Source organism: Helianthus annuus, chromosome 17 (assembly GCF_002127325.2).
Source record: "Helianthus annuus cultivar XRQ/B chromosome 17, HanXRQr2.0-SUNRISE, whole genome shotgun sequence".
NCBI lineage: Eukaryota > Viridiplantae > Streptophyta > Magnoliopsida > Asterales > Asteraceae > Helianthus > Helianthus annuus.
The window spans coordinates 90,845,990-90,868,597 of record NC_035449.2 but is presented as its reverse complement, the minus strand read 5'-3'; the positions used below and the strand labels follow the sequence as shown (position 1 = coordinate 90,868,597).

The 22,608-nt window shown below is 38.2% G+C and overlaps 2 protein-coding genes across 2 annotated transcripts; one reads left to right on the top strand and one right to left on the bottom strand.

Moving 5' to 3' along the window:
- Positions 1-447: 447 nt before the first annotated feature.
- On the bottom strand, positions 448-1,769 carry LOC110924467 (transcription factor bHLH162-like). Its single transcript, XM_035986852.1, has 3 exons — positions 1,600-1,769; positions 1,065-1,361; positions 448-813 (listed from the first exon to the last, which is right to left on the bottom strand). Exons 1-3 carry the CDS (start codon positions 1,756-1,758, stop codon positions 655-657), a joined length of 615 nt encoding a protein of 204 aa, XP_035842745.1. The 5' UTR covers positions 1,759-1,769; the 3' UTR covers positions 448-654.
- Positions 1,770-21,386: 19,617 nt separating this feature from the next.
- Positions 21,387-21,824, top strand: LOC110924468. Its single transcript, XM_022168470.1, has one exon. The coding sequence runs from the start codon at positions 21,387-21,389 to the stop codon at positions 21,822-21,824; it is 438 nt and encodes a 145-aa protein (XP_022024162.1).
- Positions 21,825-22,608: the final 784 nt, after the last annotated feature.

The window sequence follows — 22,608 nt, the reverse complement described above, 5'->3', positions numbered from 1 at the left end:
GAATGTTTCAGGTCTGAGATATGAGTTTGTATATGATGTTTTGAATCTGAACGAACAAAGTAGAGAGTTTCAGATCTGACATTGTAGCATTAAAGATGACTGATTTCGTTATTTGATCTGAAAGTATAAAAGAACATTCCTGAATTTGTTGCTGTTACGGTGAGGAGAGATAGAGCAGTGGAGAAGACTAAAGAGAGAAGAGAGAGTGTGTTAAATTTTTTTTTTTAATTTTTAGTTTTGTATATAATTTTTAGTCTCTGAATAATAGTTATTTACAAAGTAGTCCTTGGGAAGGTAAAATGACAAGAATACCCTCATGTGCAAAGCACATGACCATATTTAACAACAAAATCTGGCTGAGTTAGCGCTAAAGGACATAACGTGCAAGATTTTGAAACATTAAGGACAAAACTCGTCAAATTTAAAGGTAAAGGACGCCGCCTGTAATTTGGTACAAACAAAAAGGACAAAACTTGTAATTTACTCTAAATTATAAGTCTTCTTGTCTACAACATACATTGCTTTAGAAGTTTTCAATATATCACAAGCTTCTGAAGACAAAAATACCATATAACTATGAAACTGATCCTATGATCCACATAGTGATGCTTATTATAATGCATTAGATTCCATAAATATAACATTCCAAGCAGGTCAGCCCATAAACCATACGTCGGAGCAGATCTCAAAGTCCCATAAATCTAAGTTCCCTTCTTCTTCCAAGCATGATTGCACATGAATGTTTGGTTCTTCGATTTTGGAAGATCCAGTTAGTAATCCATTTAGCCTCCTATATATATCTGTGACTTCAATCTACGAAAATTTACAAGAAAACAAGACAAAAAAAACACACACACATCAGTGTTTTGCGTCTCATTAAGATGCACTGATTTTTTTTTATTTCATGAAATATTTTGTTCCTTAATTGGTATTACAGCCATGAACCGGTGTTCTGTGATAGAACTTAGACTCTTCAATGACTAATTTTGTTTCAACATTTATATACAAATGATGCAACAAGAAAAGACTATTTGTAAGACCACAAAACATATATAAGAGATTACCTTCTTACCATGTACATGGAATGTACAAAGTCCGCTGACTGAAAAGTTCGCCTGCCTTACTTCAGCACTACATTGATTAAGAACCCGAATAATGTCACAAAAAATGGAATGATTTTTCAATCCAGTAATCATAACTACATCTACATCTGGACTCATTTCATGGATTTGAATACCAAGCGATTGGGAAGCTGAAGCCGCATGACTCTTCTTCTTGTCCTTCATTTTCTCAATGTTGGCTTTCAGGCTTTCAATGTAATTTATAGTTTCATTAATCCTCTCAGATATTTCCATGTTTCCCTGCAAGCATAAGCATTGACGAAGTAAGGAACCGTATAATGAGAATAAATATTAAACACAATTCTAGAACATGTCATGCATGCTTAATAACCTTATACCCGCTTACAACCAACATATCTGTGATTCTACATAAATAAGGAAGGTTACATCTTTTTGTTCACACAAGTCCTAGTAAAATTATACAAATAACATAGTTTTTGACATAGGGTTAAGAAAGATATATAGGTATCTAATAAACCTCGGATTTAAAACGATCAGGGACGAGAGAAAACAGCTGAGAGTAGAGGATTTTCATGTTGTTCCTCCGGTTTCTTTCAATAACCTTTCTTTCTGGTATGTTATTGGCCTTCTTCATAATACTATGACTCAAATCACTTATGTTAGCATAAAATTGCATACTTTGAAGTGTAAATTGTTGAACGAAAGATAGTTATATCATTGACGTTATATGGTGTTTATATAGGGTTGCAAAGTAAAGATAGTTATCCCAGGTTATGAAAAGTTATGTTACATTGACTTATCAGGTTGACGTACGTTTACTCATTATCAGTGGCGGATCTAAGAATTTTTTTCACTGGTTTCCTTTTGGTAAATCCTCACTATTTTTTTTTTTCCAAATCACATGAGATTTTCACTATTTTTTTCCTATTTTTTTTTAAACCGAACGAGTTCCTGGGAACCCACAAAAGTGTCTAGATCCGCCCCTCCTCATTCTGCTTTTACTGTGTGTAATGCTGAAGCATCAATCCATTGAAAACTAGGTCCCTTTTCTGTTTGAATGTGTTCGAGTCAAATTACTTTACCAACAAGAATTTTAAGGTTATGGATAATCATATCAAATTAAAAAGGATAATAATAATAATAATAATTATAATAATAATAATAATAATAATAATAATAATAATAATAAATAAATAAATAAATAAATAAATAAATAAATAAATAAATAACAACTAAACGTTAAACTTTCCTTTTCGAAGGATTATCTCATAAATTCCCATGTTAAATGGTTCACTAAGTATTTTATGTTTAGTTATCTTTTTATTAAGTTAAGCTTATCCATAGTCAAAAGGGTAACTTAGTAAAAAGAATCATAAGTGGGAATATTTTGATTGAAAGGGTTACATATAACGAGTAGTTTAATCTTGTTCATGAAAGTAGACCGAATACTTTCTTTATCCAAGGTAGGAATAATTAAGTTGGTAATTTTGAAATTAAATATTGATCTTTGAATCGTAGTCAAGGAAATATATTGTTGCGATTGTCGAGTTTATGAACAAGCAGTTGTTTTCTAAAGCTACAAACAGGTAATTCATGTTAACCAAATTTTAACATGAGTTAACCTATTAGTTCAAAAAAATGTAAAAGAACACCTGGTTGTTAGCTTCTATTGATTTCTAGGACATTCACAATTGATTCTTTATTCATATCCATGTAAATACACTAAAAATAATGACTTTTTTTTTTTCAATTAAATCATATTTTTTATACATTTATCATTGCCTTTTTTTTTCTTCCACTCACAACCATTTCTATAAATATTAAAAAAATTATAAGAGTAAACAGTATTTCTCATATATTTACAGATAATCAACCATATTCTCATATATACTCCACTCACATTCACTAACAACCATTTCTTTTAAATATAAATAACCTACTTACATATTTTTAAGGGAACCAATGCGAATGCTCTGATATTATCATAAAATTTAGCATCTAAAAGGTATTGAAAACTTCTAAGGGTGTAGGGTGTTGTCAAGATTTTCCCGTGTAATACATCAACGCCACATAAGTTTTTTTCAGCTTTTCTCAGATTGCGTAGTGTCATCCTAAATTTCCTCAGTTTTCCCCAATACCAAATTATTTTAATTTAATTTAAACTGTAAAACAAATTATTTTCTTATAAAACAAATAAAGCAATTCTAGTTAAACACGTAAAATTATACATAAAATTTACAAAACAAATTACACGAAAATTACACAAACCTAATTATAATATTACACACTCCAAATATTACACAAGCCTAGCTAAAATAATTATAGAAGCCGAAAATTAAAACACTAATTAGTCCTAATTAAACACTTAAAAACCCTAATAGTAATTATCCTAATCATCTAGGTTGCACTCTTGAGATGACTACGACTACGACACCGTTTAACCTAACGTGGCGCATGATCTGTCCATTCTACGAGCACAATCAATTTAAGTACCATAAAGAGTAACTAGGTTTGTTGACGTCCTGGTGTGTTGAAACAAAGTAGATGATATTGCAAAACAAACATTATTTGAAAATGATTACTGTTGCTTAGAAAGACAAACCGTCAGAATTTGCTAAGTTTATCATCATAACTTTTTTCGACACCAAGTAAATAATTAATTTTTAATACAACTTCATTTATAACCAAACTTATACGGGAATGTTGAAAGAAAATATTAAACACAATTACATAGTTAAGTTTCTAGAAAAAAAAATTAACGAACGTAAGTTATTTGAGAAATTTCAAATAATGTAACAAAGGAAATGTGGTTTGAAAAAATAAAAAAGAAATATTAAAACAAAAAAATTGATAAAAGAAATACGGTTTAAAAAACTAAAATAACAATAAAAACATGTTAAAACTTAAAAGAAAATATAATAACAAACTACTATAAAAATAAAAAATAAAATATTAAAAAATTATGTATTATAATAAAAATAAAATCACTATTTATGATCCTTAGAATTAAACTTACAAATATAAATTATTAAAATATATCAAACTAATTAGAAAATGAAATATGATTTAAGAAAAAAAAAATAAAAAAGAATTAATAAAACCAAATAATAAATGAAAAACAAATTATGGTATTAAAAAGCAAAATAAAAATATGTTAAAAATAGAAAGTGAATATAAGATAAGCTATCACAATATTAAATAATAATTACAATATTAAATAATAAAATATTAAAAAGCTATATATTATTATAAAAATAAAGTTACTATTCATGATTTTTCATTAAATTAAATAATAAAATATTAAAAAGCTATATATTATTATAAAAATAAATTTACTATTCATGATCCATTGTTAACACTGTATACTAGGTTTGTTGATGTCACGCATTGCGGCGAGATTGAGGAAACGATAATGTAAAACTAACGTTATATGAAAATGAAGCACGTTGTTTGCCAAAAACAATTCATCAGAATCGGTTTAATTTATAATCATACAATTTTACGATATCAAATAAAAACTCTATTTTGAATACAACTTCATTTTTAACAAAACTTATACTGGAATGTTAAGGGGAAAAAATTAAACACAACTACTTATTTAAGTTTTTTAAAAAATAATATTAACGAATGTAAGTTATTAGAGAAATTTAGAATTATGTGATAATGGAAATAAGATTAAAAACAAAAAATAATTGGTAAAAACATAAAAATAAATGATAAAATAGATATGGTTTAAAAAATGTAAAAACAATTAAAATATATTAAATTTAAAAGTAAATATAAAAAATAAAGTATTATAATATTAAATAATAAAAAAGCTATATATTATTATAAAAATAAATCACTATTCATGATATTTAGAAAAAAAAACCAACATAAATTATTAAATAAATATCAAACTAATTGATAAAAAATAGGATTTAAATAAATAAAAAATAATAGTAACTAATAAAAAATGAAAAGAAAATATGGTTTTAAAAAAGTAAATTAAGAATAATAAATGTTCAAACTTAAATGTGAATATAAGAATAGTGTAAGTATCTATAGAAACCTACTTTAATTTAGAAAATCTGGGAAACTCAAAGTTTCTGATGTTTTTTTTTTTTTTTTTGAAAAAATTTACACATGTTATATACATGTTTTTAAGGGTTTTGGGCAAAAAAAAAAAAAAAAAAAAAGCGCTGAGTAGATATTTTTTAAAAAAATAAACAAGTTTTGGTGTAACACATGTTACAAATATGTCAGATGAATGTAACACGTGTTACACCAAAACTTGTTTATTTTTTTTTTAAATATCTACTCAGCGCTTTTTTGATTTTTTTTTTGCCCAAAACCCTTAAAAACATGTATATAACATGTGTAAATTTTTTCAAAAAAAAAAAAAAAAAAAACATCGGGAGCTTTGAGTTTCCCGGGTTTTCTATACATCCTTCCCTCCTATTGCCAGAACCACATTTATTGCGAGAACCGCGAGAACCAATGTGAACACAATCTAAAATAGCTAAAAAACCCTAAAAAAAACCTAACCCCCACCCCACCCCACCCCCCAAAAACCTAACCCCCCCCCCCCCCAAAAAAAAAACCTAACCCTCCCCCCCCCCCCCCAAGCTAAATGCTAAAAACTAAAACCCCCAAAAAACCCTAAAAAAAGCATAACCCCCCTCCCCCCAAGCTAAAATGCTAAAAACTAAACCCTCAAAAAACCTAAAAAAATCTTAAAAAAATCTAAAAAAATCAAGAAAAAAATCTAATTTTTTTTTAATATTTTTTATGTTAAAATCGCTACTTTTAGTAGCAAAAATTTTTTTTTCTTAAAAAAATTTAATATTTTTTTTGGCTACTAAAAGTAGCGATTTTTATATAAAATATTAAAAAAAATTTTTGTGTGTTTTTTAGCTATTTTTAAGCATTTTTGGTTGTGTTCACATTGGTTCTCGCGGTTCTCGCAATAAAGGGTGGTTCCTAGCGAATCTTTGTCCTATATATATATATATATATATATATATATAATGTCAGTTGCTTTAGAAATGAATAACAATACTTTATCATTTTATTATTACAATAAGATAGCTGGTAATGTGTATATATAAGGTTAGAAACTCATGTATTACATATGGTTGAATCAAAAAAAAATATTAGATACTTAATTAATACGTCGAAAAAAGGAAATATGACGAGGTATGTCCCGGAACGGCTAACCCGACTCGGTCATTACCTATCATTTTATTATAAATATATAATTACACATGTTTATTCTAGAATCTTCTATTCTGCATGGGTAAACCACGTAACCGAATCCCCAATCTTTTGGGAAGATCATGCAAATCCCTAACTTATCGCTGCCTATCCTAAGTTAGAGGAAACCCTAATGGTAAACTATAAATAGAGGTAAACATCAAAGGTATGGACATTCTGTTCTCGTTTTACTCTCCCTCTCTTTACACATATTCTTTTACTCCCAAACCGAGACTTATTCTCACGCCGGAGGGTGATTACAGGAATAACCCCATTCCTGTAACGAGTCCTAACGGTGTTATGTTTTGCAGTCAGTTGTTCGGATTGCCAAGAGTTGAAGTCCTAGTCGGAGCCTACCGTTCAGGTCCGTGTTTCTTCATTGGCGCCATCCATGGGACCATTCAGTAACATCTGTGAACTTATACCCAATGGCAAGCGATCAGAACACGGCAACAACACCAAATCAAGCAGTGATAACAAGTGATCCGTTACTGGTGACGAGTTCTGTGGTTACCACCATGCCTGCCTCACCCACCATAACCAGGTCTTTGGACCAGGAGTTCGAAGCAGAAGCACCACCGGGGTTTGCAGGCACCTCAGTTGCTCCCTCTGGGAGAGTAGCTGTAGACCCTCTCTCGTACACCTCATGGCAACTACGGCCGGTGGCTCCAACCACAGCAACCACCATTGTTTCTACCCTAGCATTGACGACAATTGCACAGACTATACGTCACAGCACAATGCCCGTTATCACATACGCGGGTCCAGGCAACATTACACAACGAATGAGTATAACCCAGTATTATCAGCCGCCTATCACGCATGCTATGCCACCGCTTTATACCGCGGCGCTTACAACTGCGTTGTCCACGCCACCCCATTAACCGGTAATCATGCCTGCCGGAATCACGAATGCTCCAGTCACACCTGGGAATCAAGCTTATTTCTCAAGCTATTATTATGCACCTCCTTATGGGTACCTACCCCTGTACAACAACCAGGTGTACTCACCACAGATGACAGCGCAGAGTTATGCCCAACAGCCGCCAAACGCGGCTTACATGCCACCGTGGTGGTCCTTTCCAACGTTACAGCCAAATTATGGTCAATGCCCGCCTACGGCGGAGCCTGTTTACGACAGGCGAAACACATCAAGACTTCGTTTCTCTCCAAACGGGGGTCCTAGCACTACACTCAACATCACCACAGCCCAACCCCCTGTTACCCACGGAACAAGCCAGGGCGGGGCGTGTCACACCCCCAAAACCCACCATGCGGAGTATCACCGCTTGGAGGCGTGACATGACCAGGATCGAGCCACCAATCATATTGAACAACGTAATTAAATAAATAAAACCAACCACAATACGATTGGTGACCAAAAGAAAGTAACCAACTTTAAGTTAACAGCGGAAGCATAAAACGTGAAACCAAAACATAAGTCTTATAGGTTCATAAAGTTCAAATATTAAGCACGGGACATAACAGTCAATATCCCACAATGACCTCCTCCTCGTGTAAGTTCCATAAGCATCTAACGACCTGTAAGGCATGTAACAATGAGTCAACAACAAAGTTGAGTGAGTTCACAGTTGGTTGTTTAGTTTTGAGTTGTTTCCGAAAACATGGTTTGTCTTTTGCTGGCTTACTTGCCGTTGGGGGTTACCCCATAGTTGAAAATATGATTAACCAGTTCCTTCTTTATTACCCAAACCATATCCATAATCGGTGGGGGCTTCCCCATGTGAACCACTAGACCATTACCATATCGACTACTAACGAAAATAAGTTGTGCTCTACGTCAATGTCTATCATCATTGACAGTTTGCCATAGTCCATTAGTACACGCCCGCCCGACTGGCATGGTGTGAGGTTTGTTAAACCTAATAGCGCTATTAACTAATGACCCGCTCGCCATTGGCCTCGGTAATTAAGTCGATATAAAATGAGGGACATAATGATAGAGTTTTGTCTAGTAAGTTTTAAGGTTGTTGTCCTACCCAAGGAGGACGAACGTACGTAGGATTAATATTGGCATCCTACCCATGGAGGATGGCAGTACATATCCTACCCAAGGAGGATATGTAGGTTCCGTTTTAGTTTTTTAACCCATTCCCAAACCACCGGGAATCTCATGCCTTCTAGAGAGTGTGAACTCACCTTGGTTTGCTCGGTTAGATTAGTTACTCTAATAATCAGAAATCAAGTACATCCTAATAAGGTACAGATAACAATCAGTTTCTCACGCATAACACGTATCCTACGTACGGTTTATCTACTCATTACTTCTATCACGTACCACACAATTCTAATGTCAAGATACTTTGTTAAGTTATATTATTTTACCCTAAAATAATATAACTATCTCACAAAATAAACAACTATCCGCACAAGTGTTCTAGTATAAAATATATATTCTAAATATATATATTTAACCATTTTACTTGTAAAAACCAACCTCCGCTAGTTTGTATTTTTGTAACAAAACTCATGCCGAAGTTTATTTTGAAAAACAAAGTTAAAACGCATTTATGAACACTTGTTAATAATTTCTAAGTTGTGGAATTTTTAGAAAATTTCGCCAGAGTTAGCTTTGTAAATGGAGGTGTCCATGCTAATAAGCATATCATTTTCTTTTCCAAACATTATTCAACAATCAATAATCATTCACTAAAAACAATATTACATTCACCAAGTGTAACAACAATGCACTCTACGTAGTAACATGAATTTGAGTTTTTGTAAAAACGCGTAATAACTTGGTAAGGTATTTAGTGGTCTTAGTTACCTCCCGAAGTGTATTTACTTTTGTGAAAATCTCTTTCTCGGGATTTCTAGATGTTTACAACTTATAGGTACTTTTTACAAAAATATTTATTTACCACATCTTCTTGTTCCAAAAATATTTCAACACTTATTTTGTTACTAAAAATAGTGTAGGTTTACTAAAAATCATGATCTTTCAAGAATCATCTTTTCAAACTTGGTTCCTTTAGGAAAATCATTCAGAAGTCTTGGATCTACAAGATTACTAGTTCACTTTGTTTGTTATTTTACAAGAAATCATTTTATGTTCAAGTTCATGTCTAAATGTGAAGGTGATCATTTTATGTAAACCCTTAATCACCTCCTAACTTGTTAACTCATGTCTTTAATCATGATTTAACAAGTTCCATATGATGATCAACATCATATTTCCAGTAATCAACAAGCAAGCATCAACATATACCACACAACATCATACTAACATTATTTCTTCATGTATCATCTTGTTTAAGCTTATGTTCAAGTTTCATTCTTTTGATTCTTAGTGTTCTTAATGATAATCAACATATATCATCTTTTAACCACTATAGTAAGATGTAAAATGGAGTGTATGATGTTCTTACAACTAGCTCAAGGCTAGGGATGATCAAGAGAAGAAATGGAGTGGATAAAAACAAATGAAGAAGGTCCTTGAACTTCTGAAAGCTCCTAGCTTCCTTGTGCAACCTCTAACACCTTTGTATATGCTTAAAATTGATTGAAGATGAGTGAATGATGGTGGTGTTGGTGTTGTTTATTTCGGCCGAAGCCAAGAGGGAGAAGAGAAAGTTTGAGGTATGTTGGGATGTGTGTAAGAAACGAAGTTAAGTTCATGTTGTGCATTCTTATAATCCATACTTATGTATTAACCCATGTGTATTGTGTCTCAAAAGAACAAAAATGATCTAATAAATAATTCAAAGAAAATCAAGTGTGTAAGGGCCTTGGTGGCCGTGAGATAGGTGGGGGGGGGGTAGTAGGCTAGGTTAAACTATCTAGTTAGTTATTAAGTTAAAAATCCAAGTATTAGTTAGGATTTAGTTACTAGATATTTTTATAGTGTATTATGATGTTCGGGGACCATAACTAGCTTGGCAATGATGAAAACAATGCTTCTAGCATTATTTTGGTGTTTCGCATAGTGTCCGGTTTTTCGGTTAGATATTGTCCCGTTAAAGTGCTAAGTTATATCGTTTAGTGTCTTATATATATCTTTTTGTAACACTTTTAATTCCCAACACTCAGGAAAGCATACAAGACTATTTGGTAATTTTCTGCACAAGACTAGTATGTTAACAAGCACATGTAAGTATGACACAGTAATCAGAAAGCAGTTAAGTAATTCAGCACAGTCATCAAGCACTTTAATTAACATAAATAAATCGTACGGATACATGAACTTTTGAGGGTTGTCACATTCTCCCCCTGTTAAGAGAATTTCGTCCCGAAATTTAGCACGTGGTTACTGAGGAAGCTAGTTAAGTTGCGTGGTTTCCTAGTTTTCCTAGGGTGTCACATCATCCCCCCGTTGGTTTGGAATTTCGTCCCGAAATTCTATAGTAGCTTCAGTCTCAGTATTGGTTGCACTTTTTCTAAACAACTGGGGATACTTGAGTTTCATTTGGTCTTCTCGTTCCCAGGTATACTCTGGGCCACGACTGGAGTTCTAACGAACTCGGACAAGAGGTATTCTGGTACGCTTGAGAATCTTAACATCTCGATCAGTAATCTCTACTGGTTCCTCGACGAATCGCAACTGATCGTCGATAGTGAGCTCCTTGAGAGGAACTATGAGGGTTTCATCTGACAGACACTTCTTCAGATTCGCCACATGGAAAACATTGTGAACTCCGCTGAGTTCTGCCGGTAGATTCAGCTTGTAGGCCACCTTGCCAATTTTCGCAATGATTTCGAAGGGTCCAACATATCGCGGGTTGAGTTTGCCTCGCTTGCCGAAACGAACTACACCTTTCCAAGGCGAGACTTTAAGTAGCACTCGATCCCCAACCTGGAATTCGAGTGGTTTCCTTCGCTTATCAGCATAGCTTTTCTGACGGTCACGAGCTGCCGCCATTCATTGTCGTATCTGAGCAATCCTTTCGGTTGTATCCACTACTAGTTCTGGGCCAGTGATTTGACTATCGCCAACTTCTGCCCAACAAAGTGCTGATCGGCACTTCCGTCCGTACAATGCCTCGAACGGAGCGGCCTGGATACTGGTGTGGTAACTGTTGTTATACGAAAACTCCACTAACGGGAGATGTTTTTCCCAACCATTACCGAAGGCGATTACATATGCCCTAAGCATGTCTTCAAGGGTTTGGATGGTGCGTTCAGATTGCCTATCCGTCTGTGGATGATATGCCGTGCTCATGTCTAATCGAGAACCAAAGGACTTGTGCATAGCTTGCCATAATTCAGATGTAAAACATGAGTCACGATCAGAAATGATGGAGGTTGGCACTCCGTGCCTTGATACTACTTCCTTTAGGTATACGTCTACTAGAGTAGAAAACTTATCCGTTTCCTTGATAGCTAGAAAATGTGCAGACTTGGTCAGTCGATCCACGATCACCCAAATGGTATCATTTCCGCGTTGAGATCTAGGCAGGCTAGTTACGAAATCCATGGAAATTTGCTCCCATTTCCATTTAGGTATCTCAGGTTGTTGGAGTAGGCCTGATGGTTTCTGATATTCAGTCTTAACTCTCGCACAAGTCAAACATTTAGTGACGTAGGTTGCTATGTTGGCTTTCATACCAGGCCACCAATACATAGTCTTAAGATCGTAGTACATCTTATCTGAACCAGGATGTACTGAATAACGAGACTTGTGCACTTCGTCCATCACAAGCTCGCGTAAGTTTCCGTAAAGTGGGACCCAGATGCGCCCTGTTACATAGTAGGCGCCGTCTTCCTTTTGTTCTAACCGTTGCCTCGATCCTCGTAAGGACTCAGCCCTGATGTTTTCTGCTTTCAACGCTTCAACCTAAGCATATCGTATTTGAGCGGGAAGGCTAGAGTGAATGGTAAGCTGTAGCGCACGTACACGCTTAGGTATAGTATCCTTTCGACTGAGGGCGTCGGCCACAACATTGGCTTTGCCCGGATGGTACTTGATCGCACATTCGTAATCATTCAAGAGCTCGACCCATCGACGTTGTCGCATGTTTAATTCCTTTTGCTTGAAGATATGCTCGAGACTCCTGTGATCAGTGTAAATGGCGCACTTGGTACCGTATAGGTAATGTCTCCATATCTTAAGTGCGAAAACAACTGCTCCCAATTCCAAGTCGTGCGTAGTATAGTTCCTTTCGTGAACTTTAAGTTGGCGCGATGCATACGCAATGACCTTGTCACGTTGCATCAACACGCAACCAAGTCCTTGGATGGGAGCGTCGCAGTAAACCACAAAATCATCTGTGCCTTCAGGCAATGAGAGGATAGGCGCGCTACAAAGTCTGTCTTTTAAGTGTTGAAATGCGGACTCCTGTGCATCACCCCAACGATAGGTGACACCCTTCTGAGTCAGTGAAGTGAGAGGTTACGCAATCTTTGAGAAATGCTTGATAAACCTTCTGTAATATCCTGCCAAACCCAAGAATTAGCGGATTTCTGTTGGTGTACGGGGTGCAGGCCGGTTCTTGATCGAGTTAACCTTGGATGGATCCACATGAATTCCATCCTCATTTACCATGTGGCCTAGAAAGTGGACTTAGCGAAGCCAGAAGTCACATTTCGAAAATTTGGCATACAACTGCTCTGTTCGAAGAAGTTCCAAAATAAGCCTCAGGTGTTGCTCGTGTTCTTCCTGACTCTTCGAATAGATCAGGATATCGTCGATGAATACAATGACAGACTTATCCAGGTAAGGCTTGCACACTCGGTTCATGAGATCTATGAAGACTGCAGGTGCATTCGTTAATCCAAAAGGCATAACCAGAAACTCGTAATGCCCATACCGAGTCCTGAATGTTGTCTTAGAGATATCCTCGTCTCGGACTCTCAGTTGATGGTAGCCTGACCTCAGGTCAATCTTTGAGTAGAAACTCGACCCTTGCAACTGGTCGAATAAGTCATCAATGCGTGGGAGAGGATAACGATTCTTCACGGTCACCTTGTTGAGTTCGCGGTAGTCAATACACATTCTGAAGGTACCGTATTTCTTCTTCACGAATAACACTAGAGCTCCCCAAGGCGAAGAGCTAGGACGTATGAAACCCTTTTCCAAGAGTTCTTGTAGTTGCGTGGATAGTTCTTCCAGTTCTGATGGAGCAAGACGATAAGGTGCTCGAGCTATGGGCGCTGCTCCAGGAGCTAGCTCGATTTGAAACTCGACTTGACGATGAGGCGGAAGACCAGGTAATTCCTCAGGAAATACCTCAGGAAAGTCGCGTACAATAGGTATATCTTCTATCTTCCTTTCTTCCGAGGACGTATCAGAAACGAGGGCTAGAATAGCAGTGTGGCCCTTTCACAACAACTTCTGGGCCTTAAGGAAAGAGATGATGCCCACAACAGTACCACTCTTGTCGCCACGAATTACGAGGGGTTCTTTACCAGAACGAGGGATGCGAACAATCTTCTCGTTGCAAAGAATTTCCGCTTGCTGATGAGATAACCAATCCATCCCAATAACAATGTCGAAACTACCTAGAACGATAGGAATAAGATCGATAGAGAAGGCCTGACCAGCTAGAACAAGATTACAACCCCTAATTATGTGTGCGGCTTCAAGACTTTTAACGTTTGCTAGTTCTACCGTGTGTTTGGTGGTCAAAAGTGTTGTGCGCTTAAGCATTTGGCTCACTTTTTAGGACACATAACTAGTATCGGCACCCGAATCAAATAAAACAGTAACAAAGAAATCATCCAGAAGAAACTTACCCATCACAACATTGGGATCGTTCTGTGCATCACCCTGACCAATCACGAAGGCACGACCTCGGGCGCCATTGCCATTATTGTTACCCCCGTTGTTGCCTCCGTGGTTGTTCCCATTTCCTTGGTTGTGCTTGTTCTGATTCTGGTTCAGCTGAGGACAGTTCCTCTTAAAGTGGCCTTCAGCGCCACACTGAAAGCATCCTTTATTGCCCTGATGTTGCTGCTGCTGGTGGTTCTGTGGAGCTTGTTGTTGTTGTTGTTGGCGATTCTGATTTGCTGGTCGTGCGCCCCTGCAATCCTTTGCTTCATGACCAAACTTGTTACACCTCAGACAACGACCCTTGTGGCACTGCCCGCTATGATGCTTGTTGCACCGGTTGCACTTGGGGTGGTTCCCTCGGTATCCACCCTGTCCTTGACTACCCGAAGATTGCTGACTAGGAATCTGGTAGTCATCAGTCTTTCGCTGCTGGGACTGAGACTGAACTGAAGTAGAATCCTTGCCCGAATTTCCATCCCACTTGCGCTTGTTATCACTGGGAGCATCAGAAGTAGTAGTAGTAGTGCTTATACGCTTGGGCAGATTGTTCTACTCAACTGCCTGATCAGTGAGACGGTGAGCCGACCGGATGATTTGCTGAATGGTGCCAAGATTAGCTGAGGTCACGTGGCTCTGAATTTCTGGCACCAAACCCTTAAGGTATAATTCGATACGGTTGATAGGAGGATCCACCATAGTAGGACACAAGATAGCTAATTCGTTTGACCTCTTTGTGTATGCCTCGATTTCAGACCCCGTCATCTTCAAATTGAAAAATTACACCTCTAGCTTGTGGATGTCGTCATGACTACAATACTCTTCTTTCATCAGTTCTTTGAAGTCGTTCCATGGGGTGGCATTAGCAACCGCCAGCCCTAGCAGTTGAACCTGTGCTTTCCACCAGGTTAGCGCAGCACCTTCGAGTGTTCCAGTAGCAAATTTCACCCTACGATCTTCAGGGCATTCACACATCTCAAAAACAGACTCAAGCTTCTCGAACCAGTGAAGAAGACCTACCGCTCCTTCTGTGCCGCTAAAAGTACTAGGTCGGCAGTCCATCAATGTTTTGAACGTGCACACAGGAGGCTGAGCATGTTGACCTGTTGCGCGAGAATAAAAGACAAGGTTAAGCACAAGGGTTGGTTTGCGAGGGTAGGATCTAAACGTCCTAAGATGGGTTGATATGGAAGGTTATACCTCCTGCAGGGACAGCTGCGAGTGCCTCAGCCACTCGTTCATTGGTCAAAGCCGTCAACTGGGCTTGAGTCAGGTTGATACCACCACGTCCTCCGCGTCCGCTCATGATCTTCACAATGAAGCAACGTAAGTGAGAAAAGTGTCGCGAAAGTGCGTAAGCGTGGGACGATAGAAGAGAGTAAACACACAAGGTTCAAATAGCATTTATCACGTTAACTAATGCACTATGTGAACTATCTATCAGACAATATAGACATAAATCATACCACCTATTGTGTCGAGTCTTGCACGTGGAACGAAGCGTCGTTGTGGATCGTTGAGCACTGTACAGGTTATAGTCTAGTTTTGTTAAAAAGCTTTTCCCCTTTTAAAACCAAGTTCACTATAACCAATGGCTCTGATACCAATCTGTCACACCCCCAAAACCCACCATGAGGAGTATCACCGCTTGGAGGCGTGTTATGACCAGAATCGAGCCACCAATCATATTGAAAAACGTAATTAAATAAATAAAACCAACCACAATCCAATTAGTGACCAAAAGAAAGTAACCAACTTTAAGTTAACAGCGGAAGCATAAAACGTGAAACCAAAACATAAGTCTTACAGGTTCATAAAGTTCAAATATTAAGCACGGGATATAACAGTCCATATCCCATAACGACCTCCTCCTCATGCAAGTTCCATAAGCATCTAACGACCTGTAAGGCATGTAACAACGAGTCAACAACAAAGTTGAGTGAGTTCACACTTGGTTGTTTAGTTTTGAGTTGTTTCCGAAAACATGGTTTGTCTTTTGCTGGCTTACTTGCCGTGGGGGTTACCCCATAGTTGAAAATATGATTAACCAGTTCCTTCTTTATTACCCAAACCATATCCATAATCGGTGGGGGCTTCCCCATGTGAACCACTAGACAATTACCATATCGACTACTAACGAAAAGAAGTTGTGCCCTACGTCAATGTCCATCATCATTGACAGTTTGCCATAGTCCATTAGTACACGCCCGTCCGACTGGCACGGTGTGAGGTTTGTTAAACCTAATAGTGCTATTAACTAATGACCCGCTCGCCATTGGCCTCGGCGATTAAGTCGATATAAAATGAGGGAATTAATGATAGAGTTTTGTCTAGTAAGTTTTAAGGTTGTTGACCTACCCAAGGAGGACGAACGTATGTATTCTACCCAAGGAGGACGAACGTATGTATTCTACCCAAGGAGAATACGCAAGATTAATATTGGCATCCTACCCATGGAGGATGGCAGTACATATCCTACCCAAGTAGGATATGTAGGTTCCGTTTTAGTTCTTTAACCCATTCCCAAACCACCAGGAATCCCATGCCTTGTAGAGAGTGTGAACTCACCTTGGTTTGCTCGGTTAGATTAGTTACTCTAATAATCAGAAATCAAGTACATCCTAATAAGGTACATATAACAATCAGTTTCTCACGCATAACACGTATCCTACGTACGGTTTATCTACTCATTACATCTATCACGTACCACACAATTCTAATGTCAAGATACTTTGTTAAGTTATATTATTTTACCATAAAATAATATAACTATCTCACAAAATAAACAAGTATCCACACAAGTGTTCTAGTATAAAATATATATTCTAAATATATATATATATATATATATATATATATATATATATATATATATATATATATATACACTTAACCATTTTACTTGTAAAAACCAACCTCCGCTACTTTGTATTTTTGTAACAAAACTCATGGCGAGGTTTATTTTGAAAAACAAAGTTAAAACTTATTTATGAACACTTGTTAGAAAAATAATTTCTAAGTGTTAGAATTTTTAGAAAATTTCGCCAGAGTTTCCTGTGTAAATGGAGGTGTCTTTGCTAATAAGCATATCATTTTCTTTTCCAAACATTATTCAACAATCAACAATCAATCACTAAACAATATTACATTCACCAAGTGTAAAAACAATGCACTCTACGTAGTAACATGAACTTGAGTTTTCGTAAAAACGCGTAGTAACTTGGTAAGGTATTTAGTGGTCTTAGTTACCTCCCGAAGTGTATTTACTTTTGTGAAAATCTCTTTCTCGGGATTTCTAGATGTTTACAACTTGTAGGTAGATTTTACAAAAATATTTATTTACCACATCTTCTTGTTCCAAAAATATTTCTACACTTATTTTGTTACTAAAAATAGTGTAGGTTTACTAAAAATCATGATCTTTCAAGAATCATCTTTTCAAACTTGGTTCTTTTAGGAAAATCTTTCACAAGTCTTGAATCTACAAGATTACTAGTTCACTTTGTTTGTTATTTTACAAGAAATCATCTTATGTTCAAGTTCATGTCTAAATGTGAAGGTGATCATTTTATGTAAACCCTTAATCACATCCTAACTTGTTAACTCATGTCTTTAATCATGATTTATCAAGTTCCATATGAAGATCAACATCATATTTCTAGTAATCAACAAGCAAGCATCAACATATACCACACAACATCATACTAACATTATTTCTTCATGTATCATCTTGTTTAAGCTTATGTTCAAGTTTCATTCTTTTGATTCTTAGTGTTCTTCATGATAATCAAAATGTATCATCTTTTAACCACTATAGTAAGATGTAAAATGGTGTGTATGATGTTCTTACCACTAGCTCAAGGCTAGGAATGATCAAGGTAAGAAATGGAGTGGATAAAAACAAATGAAGAAGGTCCTTGAACTTCTGAAAGCTCCTAGCTTCCTTGTGCAACCTCTAACACCTTTGTATATGCTTGAAATTGATTGAAGATGAGTGAATGATGGTGGTGTTGTTGTTGATTTCGGCTGAAGCCAAGAGGGAGAAGAGAGAGTTTGAGGTGTGTTTTGATGTGTGTAAGAAATGAAGTTAAGTTCATGTTGTGCATTCCTATAATCAATACTTAAGTATTAACCCATATATATTTTGTCTCAAAAGAACAAACATAATCTAATAAATAATTCAAAGAAAATCAAGTGTGTAAGGGCCTTGGTGGCCATGAGATAGGTGGGGGGGGGGTAGTAGGCTAGGTTAAACTAGCTAGTTAGTTATTAAGTTAAAAATCCAAGTATTAGTTAGGACTTAGTTACTAGATAATTTTATAGTGTATTATGATGTTCGGGGACCATAACTAGCTTGGCAATGATAAAACAATGCTTCTAGCATTATTTTGGTGTTTCGGGTAGTGTCCGGTTGTTCGGTTAGATACTGTCTCGTTAAAGTGCTAAGTTATACCGTTTAGTGTCTTATATATATATCTTTTTGTAACACTTTTAATTCCCAACACTCAGGAAAGCATACAGGACTATTTAGTAAATTTTTTGCACAAGACTAGTATGTTAACAAGCACATGTAAGTATGACACAGTAATCAGAAACAGTTATGTAATTCAGCACTGTCATCAAGCACTTTAATTAACAGAAATAAATCATACGGATACATGAAATTTTGAGGGTTGTCACATTCTCCCCCTGTTAACAGAATTTCGTCCTGAAATTTAGCACGTGGTTACTGAGGAAGCTAGTTAAGTTGCGTGGTTTCCTAGTTTTCCTGGGGTGTCACAGGGCGACTCAACAAGTACACCCCATCAACGAGGAATATGACGACCTTACCAGGCCTTACAAGCCTGCAGACGCTACTTTCAGTTCCAAATTTACAAGGAGAATCGCTAAAGCCCCGATCAAGGAGAAACCAAGATGCCCCAGACAGTGGGCAAATATGATGGTTTAAGCGACCCTGATGACCACCTCAATTTGTTCAAAAGCGCGGGAGAGGTAGCCTGCTGGCCCATGCCTCTCTTGTGCAAGATGTTCGTTCAAACACTAGTAGGGGCGACACGAGTATGGTGGGATTGCCTGCCCGTGGGGGAAATTGACAGTTTTGAAGATTTAGTGGCCAAGCTTCAGCTATAATTCAGTCAACAAAGGCGACACACAAAAGATCGAAACGAACTTCTCCATATTCGTCGGCGAGATAATGAGACGGTGGAAAGTTTCATCGTCAGATTCAACAAAAAAAGCTTGGCGATCACAGGGGTAACAAATGATCTGGTCTGCGGTGCTTTCCTACAAGGAGTAAACGATGACGAGCTGTTAAGGACACTATATGGAAGGGATGGTGTGCCCTCCACCATAGATGAAATCCTGAGAATAGCCAAAGTGTATGTCACACAAGAAAAGACTGTGGCGGCCAGTCACGCTGCTAACAGGAAAAAGGAAGCAGAAAAAAGCCAAGATAATAGAGTGCAACGAAACAAATACTGCGAATATCACAAGGGCAGTGGCCATGATACTAACGATTGAATGACACGCCCAACAAAGACACCAACAAATACTGTGAATATCACAAGGGCAGTGGCCATGATACTAACGATTGCTATCAGTTGAAGAACCAAATCGAATACTACTTGAAGACGGGTAAGTTGGCTCACCTTGTTCGAGATATAAAGCAGGGTCCGCCCCCTAAAAAGGAAGACGCTGACAAAGGGGCGGGCAAGAGACAGCGGGAATTGAATATGGTATACGCCGATAAAGGAAAGGGAGCAAAATGGAGTTTCTCCACGCTCGAGCCATGGATGCTGGCAACCATGACGGCCGAACCACGGGTTGAGGATTTACACCTCACCACTGACCCCCTCATCATATCCGCCCCTGTAGGCGATTACAACATGAGAAGGATCCTGGTTAACAATGGAAGCTCTGAAGATATAACCTACGAGCACTGTTTCAACAGGATGCAACCGGAAGACAAGAAGCTTCTCGAATCAGTACACGCCCCTATTAAAGGGTTCACCAGAGAAAAGGTTGACCCAATTGGCCAAATCACCTTTCTGGTAACATTTGGACTCGCCCCTCGCGAAAGGACCATACTCCTCACATTTCTTGTGGTACGTGCTGAATCCTACCACAATTTAATAATTGGAAGGTTTACCCTGAGAAAAGTAGATGTTGTTGTCTCCACGGCGCGTGGGTTCATGAAGTTCCCCACACCACGGGGGATTGCAACAGTTTACCGGGACAAGTTGGGTGAAGTTTTAGACATAAAAAGATGCCGTCAGGGACCTACCGGTGTCATCGGCCCAGAAAGGTGGGTTTTGAGCACATGCCACCCCGATCAAACAGTTACAATAGGAGATGGCCTCTCTCCTGAAGTCCAAAACAACTTGAAACAACTGTTAAGGAGGAATGCCGATATCTTTGCTTTTGAACACTTCGATATGACCGGGATACCCCGAGACAAGGCAGAACACAGATTAGCTACACTCCCAGGCATCAAACCAGTGGCCCAGTGAAAGCGTAGCATGGCCCCTAATCGAAGAGATACAGTGGTAAGAGAAGTTAGAAAGTTGGTCGAGGCTAAAATCCTTCGGGAAACAAAATACCATACATGGGTATCAAACCCCGTTGTGGTCAAAAAACCAGACGGCACATGGCGGATGTGCATTGACTTCAAAGACTTCGAAAGGCACCGCGTGCAAATTCTAACAAACTATCCCCTGCAGCAAATCTTACACAAACCAGAAATCTCTGAGAGACTGGCCAAATGGGCAATTGAGCTGGGAGCCCTAGACATTGAATATCGAAAACGAACAGCAATTAAGGGGCAAGTAATCGCTGATTTCTTAGCTGAGATTGCTGATAGAGAAGTGCTACAAGACCCCGTGGTTAATGACATACCCAAATCTAGCACAGCCAGGCAGACTTGGAAGTTATACACGGAAGTGTCTTCCAGTGGAAAAGGATCCGGGGCAGGCCTCATGCTAATAATCCCGGATGAAATAAAATTTATGTACGCTATGCGTTTTGACTTCGAGTGCTCCAACAACGAGGCAGAATATGAAGCGCTGTTAGTGGGTCTGAGAATGGCCAAGTCCATGGGAGCATCACGAGTCGATGCATACGTTGACTCTTTGCTGGTCAATAATTAGGTGAATGAGACCTATGAAGCCAAAGACGAAACAATGGCAAAATACTTGGCTAAAACCAAGGAACTCATACCCTCATTTGACAACGTTACACTAAATCACGTCCATCGAGGAAGAAACAAGATAGCCGACGCCCTAAGAAAGCTAGCTACTTCTGGCATGGAAAAGGAGGTGAAGGTGGAAACGCTCTAGTTACCTTCCATGGAGTCCCCGAAAGTATCCGCCATCACAACAGAAGAACCCTGCTGGTACACTCCAATTTTAAAATTCCTCACAAAAGGGGAATTACCCTCCGCCAGAGGCGAGGCCCAGAAGATACAAACAAAGGCATTACAATATGAGGTCAACAACAGCGTCTTATACAGGAAGTCGTATTTGGGACCACTATTACGGTGTGTATCCCTAGCGGAAACCAAGTACTTGATCCAAGAAATACACGTTGGTATATGTGGCATTCACGCCAGACCCCAAGCAGTTGTCGCCAAAATCCAAAACGCTGGATACTATTGGCTTGGGATGCATGAAGACGCGTTAGACGAACTCAGAAAATGCCGCAGCTGTAAAAAATTTGCCCCACAAACACCCCGCCCTAAGAAAAACTTGATCCCCGTTACAGCGGCATGGCCTTTTCAAAAGTAGGTAGTTGATATCGTGGGACCATTCCCGCTGGCCCCAGGAAAGCTAAAATACTTAATCGTGGCAATCGACTATTTCACCAAGTGGGTTGAAGCGAATCCTTTGGCCACGATAACTGCTGAGAATGCCAAGAAATTCCTATGGGAACATATAGTCTGCAGATTTGGTTTGCCGATGTATCTTATAAGTGACAATGGAACACAATTCACAGATAAGGTCCTACAAGATTGGTGTGCGGAGCTGCAAATTCAGCAAATATTTACATCGGTCGCACATCCCCAAGGAAACGACCAAGTGGAGTGGGCAAATAGAAGTCTGCTGGATGGAATCAAAAGAAGTTTAAGCTACGAGGGTAGTTCTTAGGTAGAAGAATTGCTAAATGTCCTCTGGGCACATCGAACCATGCCCAAGACAAGTAACAACGAAACCCCCTTCAGCCTGACCTATAGCGCAGAGGCGATGATACCCGCGGAAGTGGGGCTACCTTCACTAAGGCGCCTAACAACTGATGATGACAATAACAGGCTCCTACGGGAAGGCGTGGCCCTCCTGTAAGAATGGCGTGAAGCCGCCGGCATCAGCGAGGCAAAATACAAGAAAACCATAGAGAAGTATTATAACCAGCGCGTGGCTCAGCAAACCTTCAAGTAGGGCGAGTACGTCATGCGGGATAACGAAGTCAGTAGAGCTGAACCCCCAGGCAAGCTGGACCCAACTGGGAAGGCCCCTACATAATCCAAGAAGACTTAGGCAAACGGGCTTACCGCCTATCTAGGCTCGATGGCAC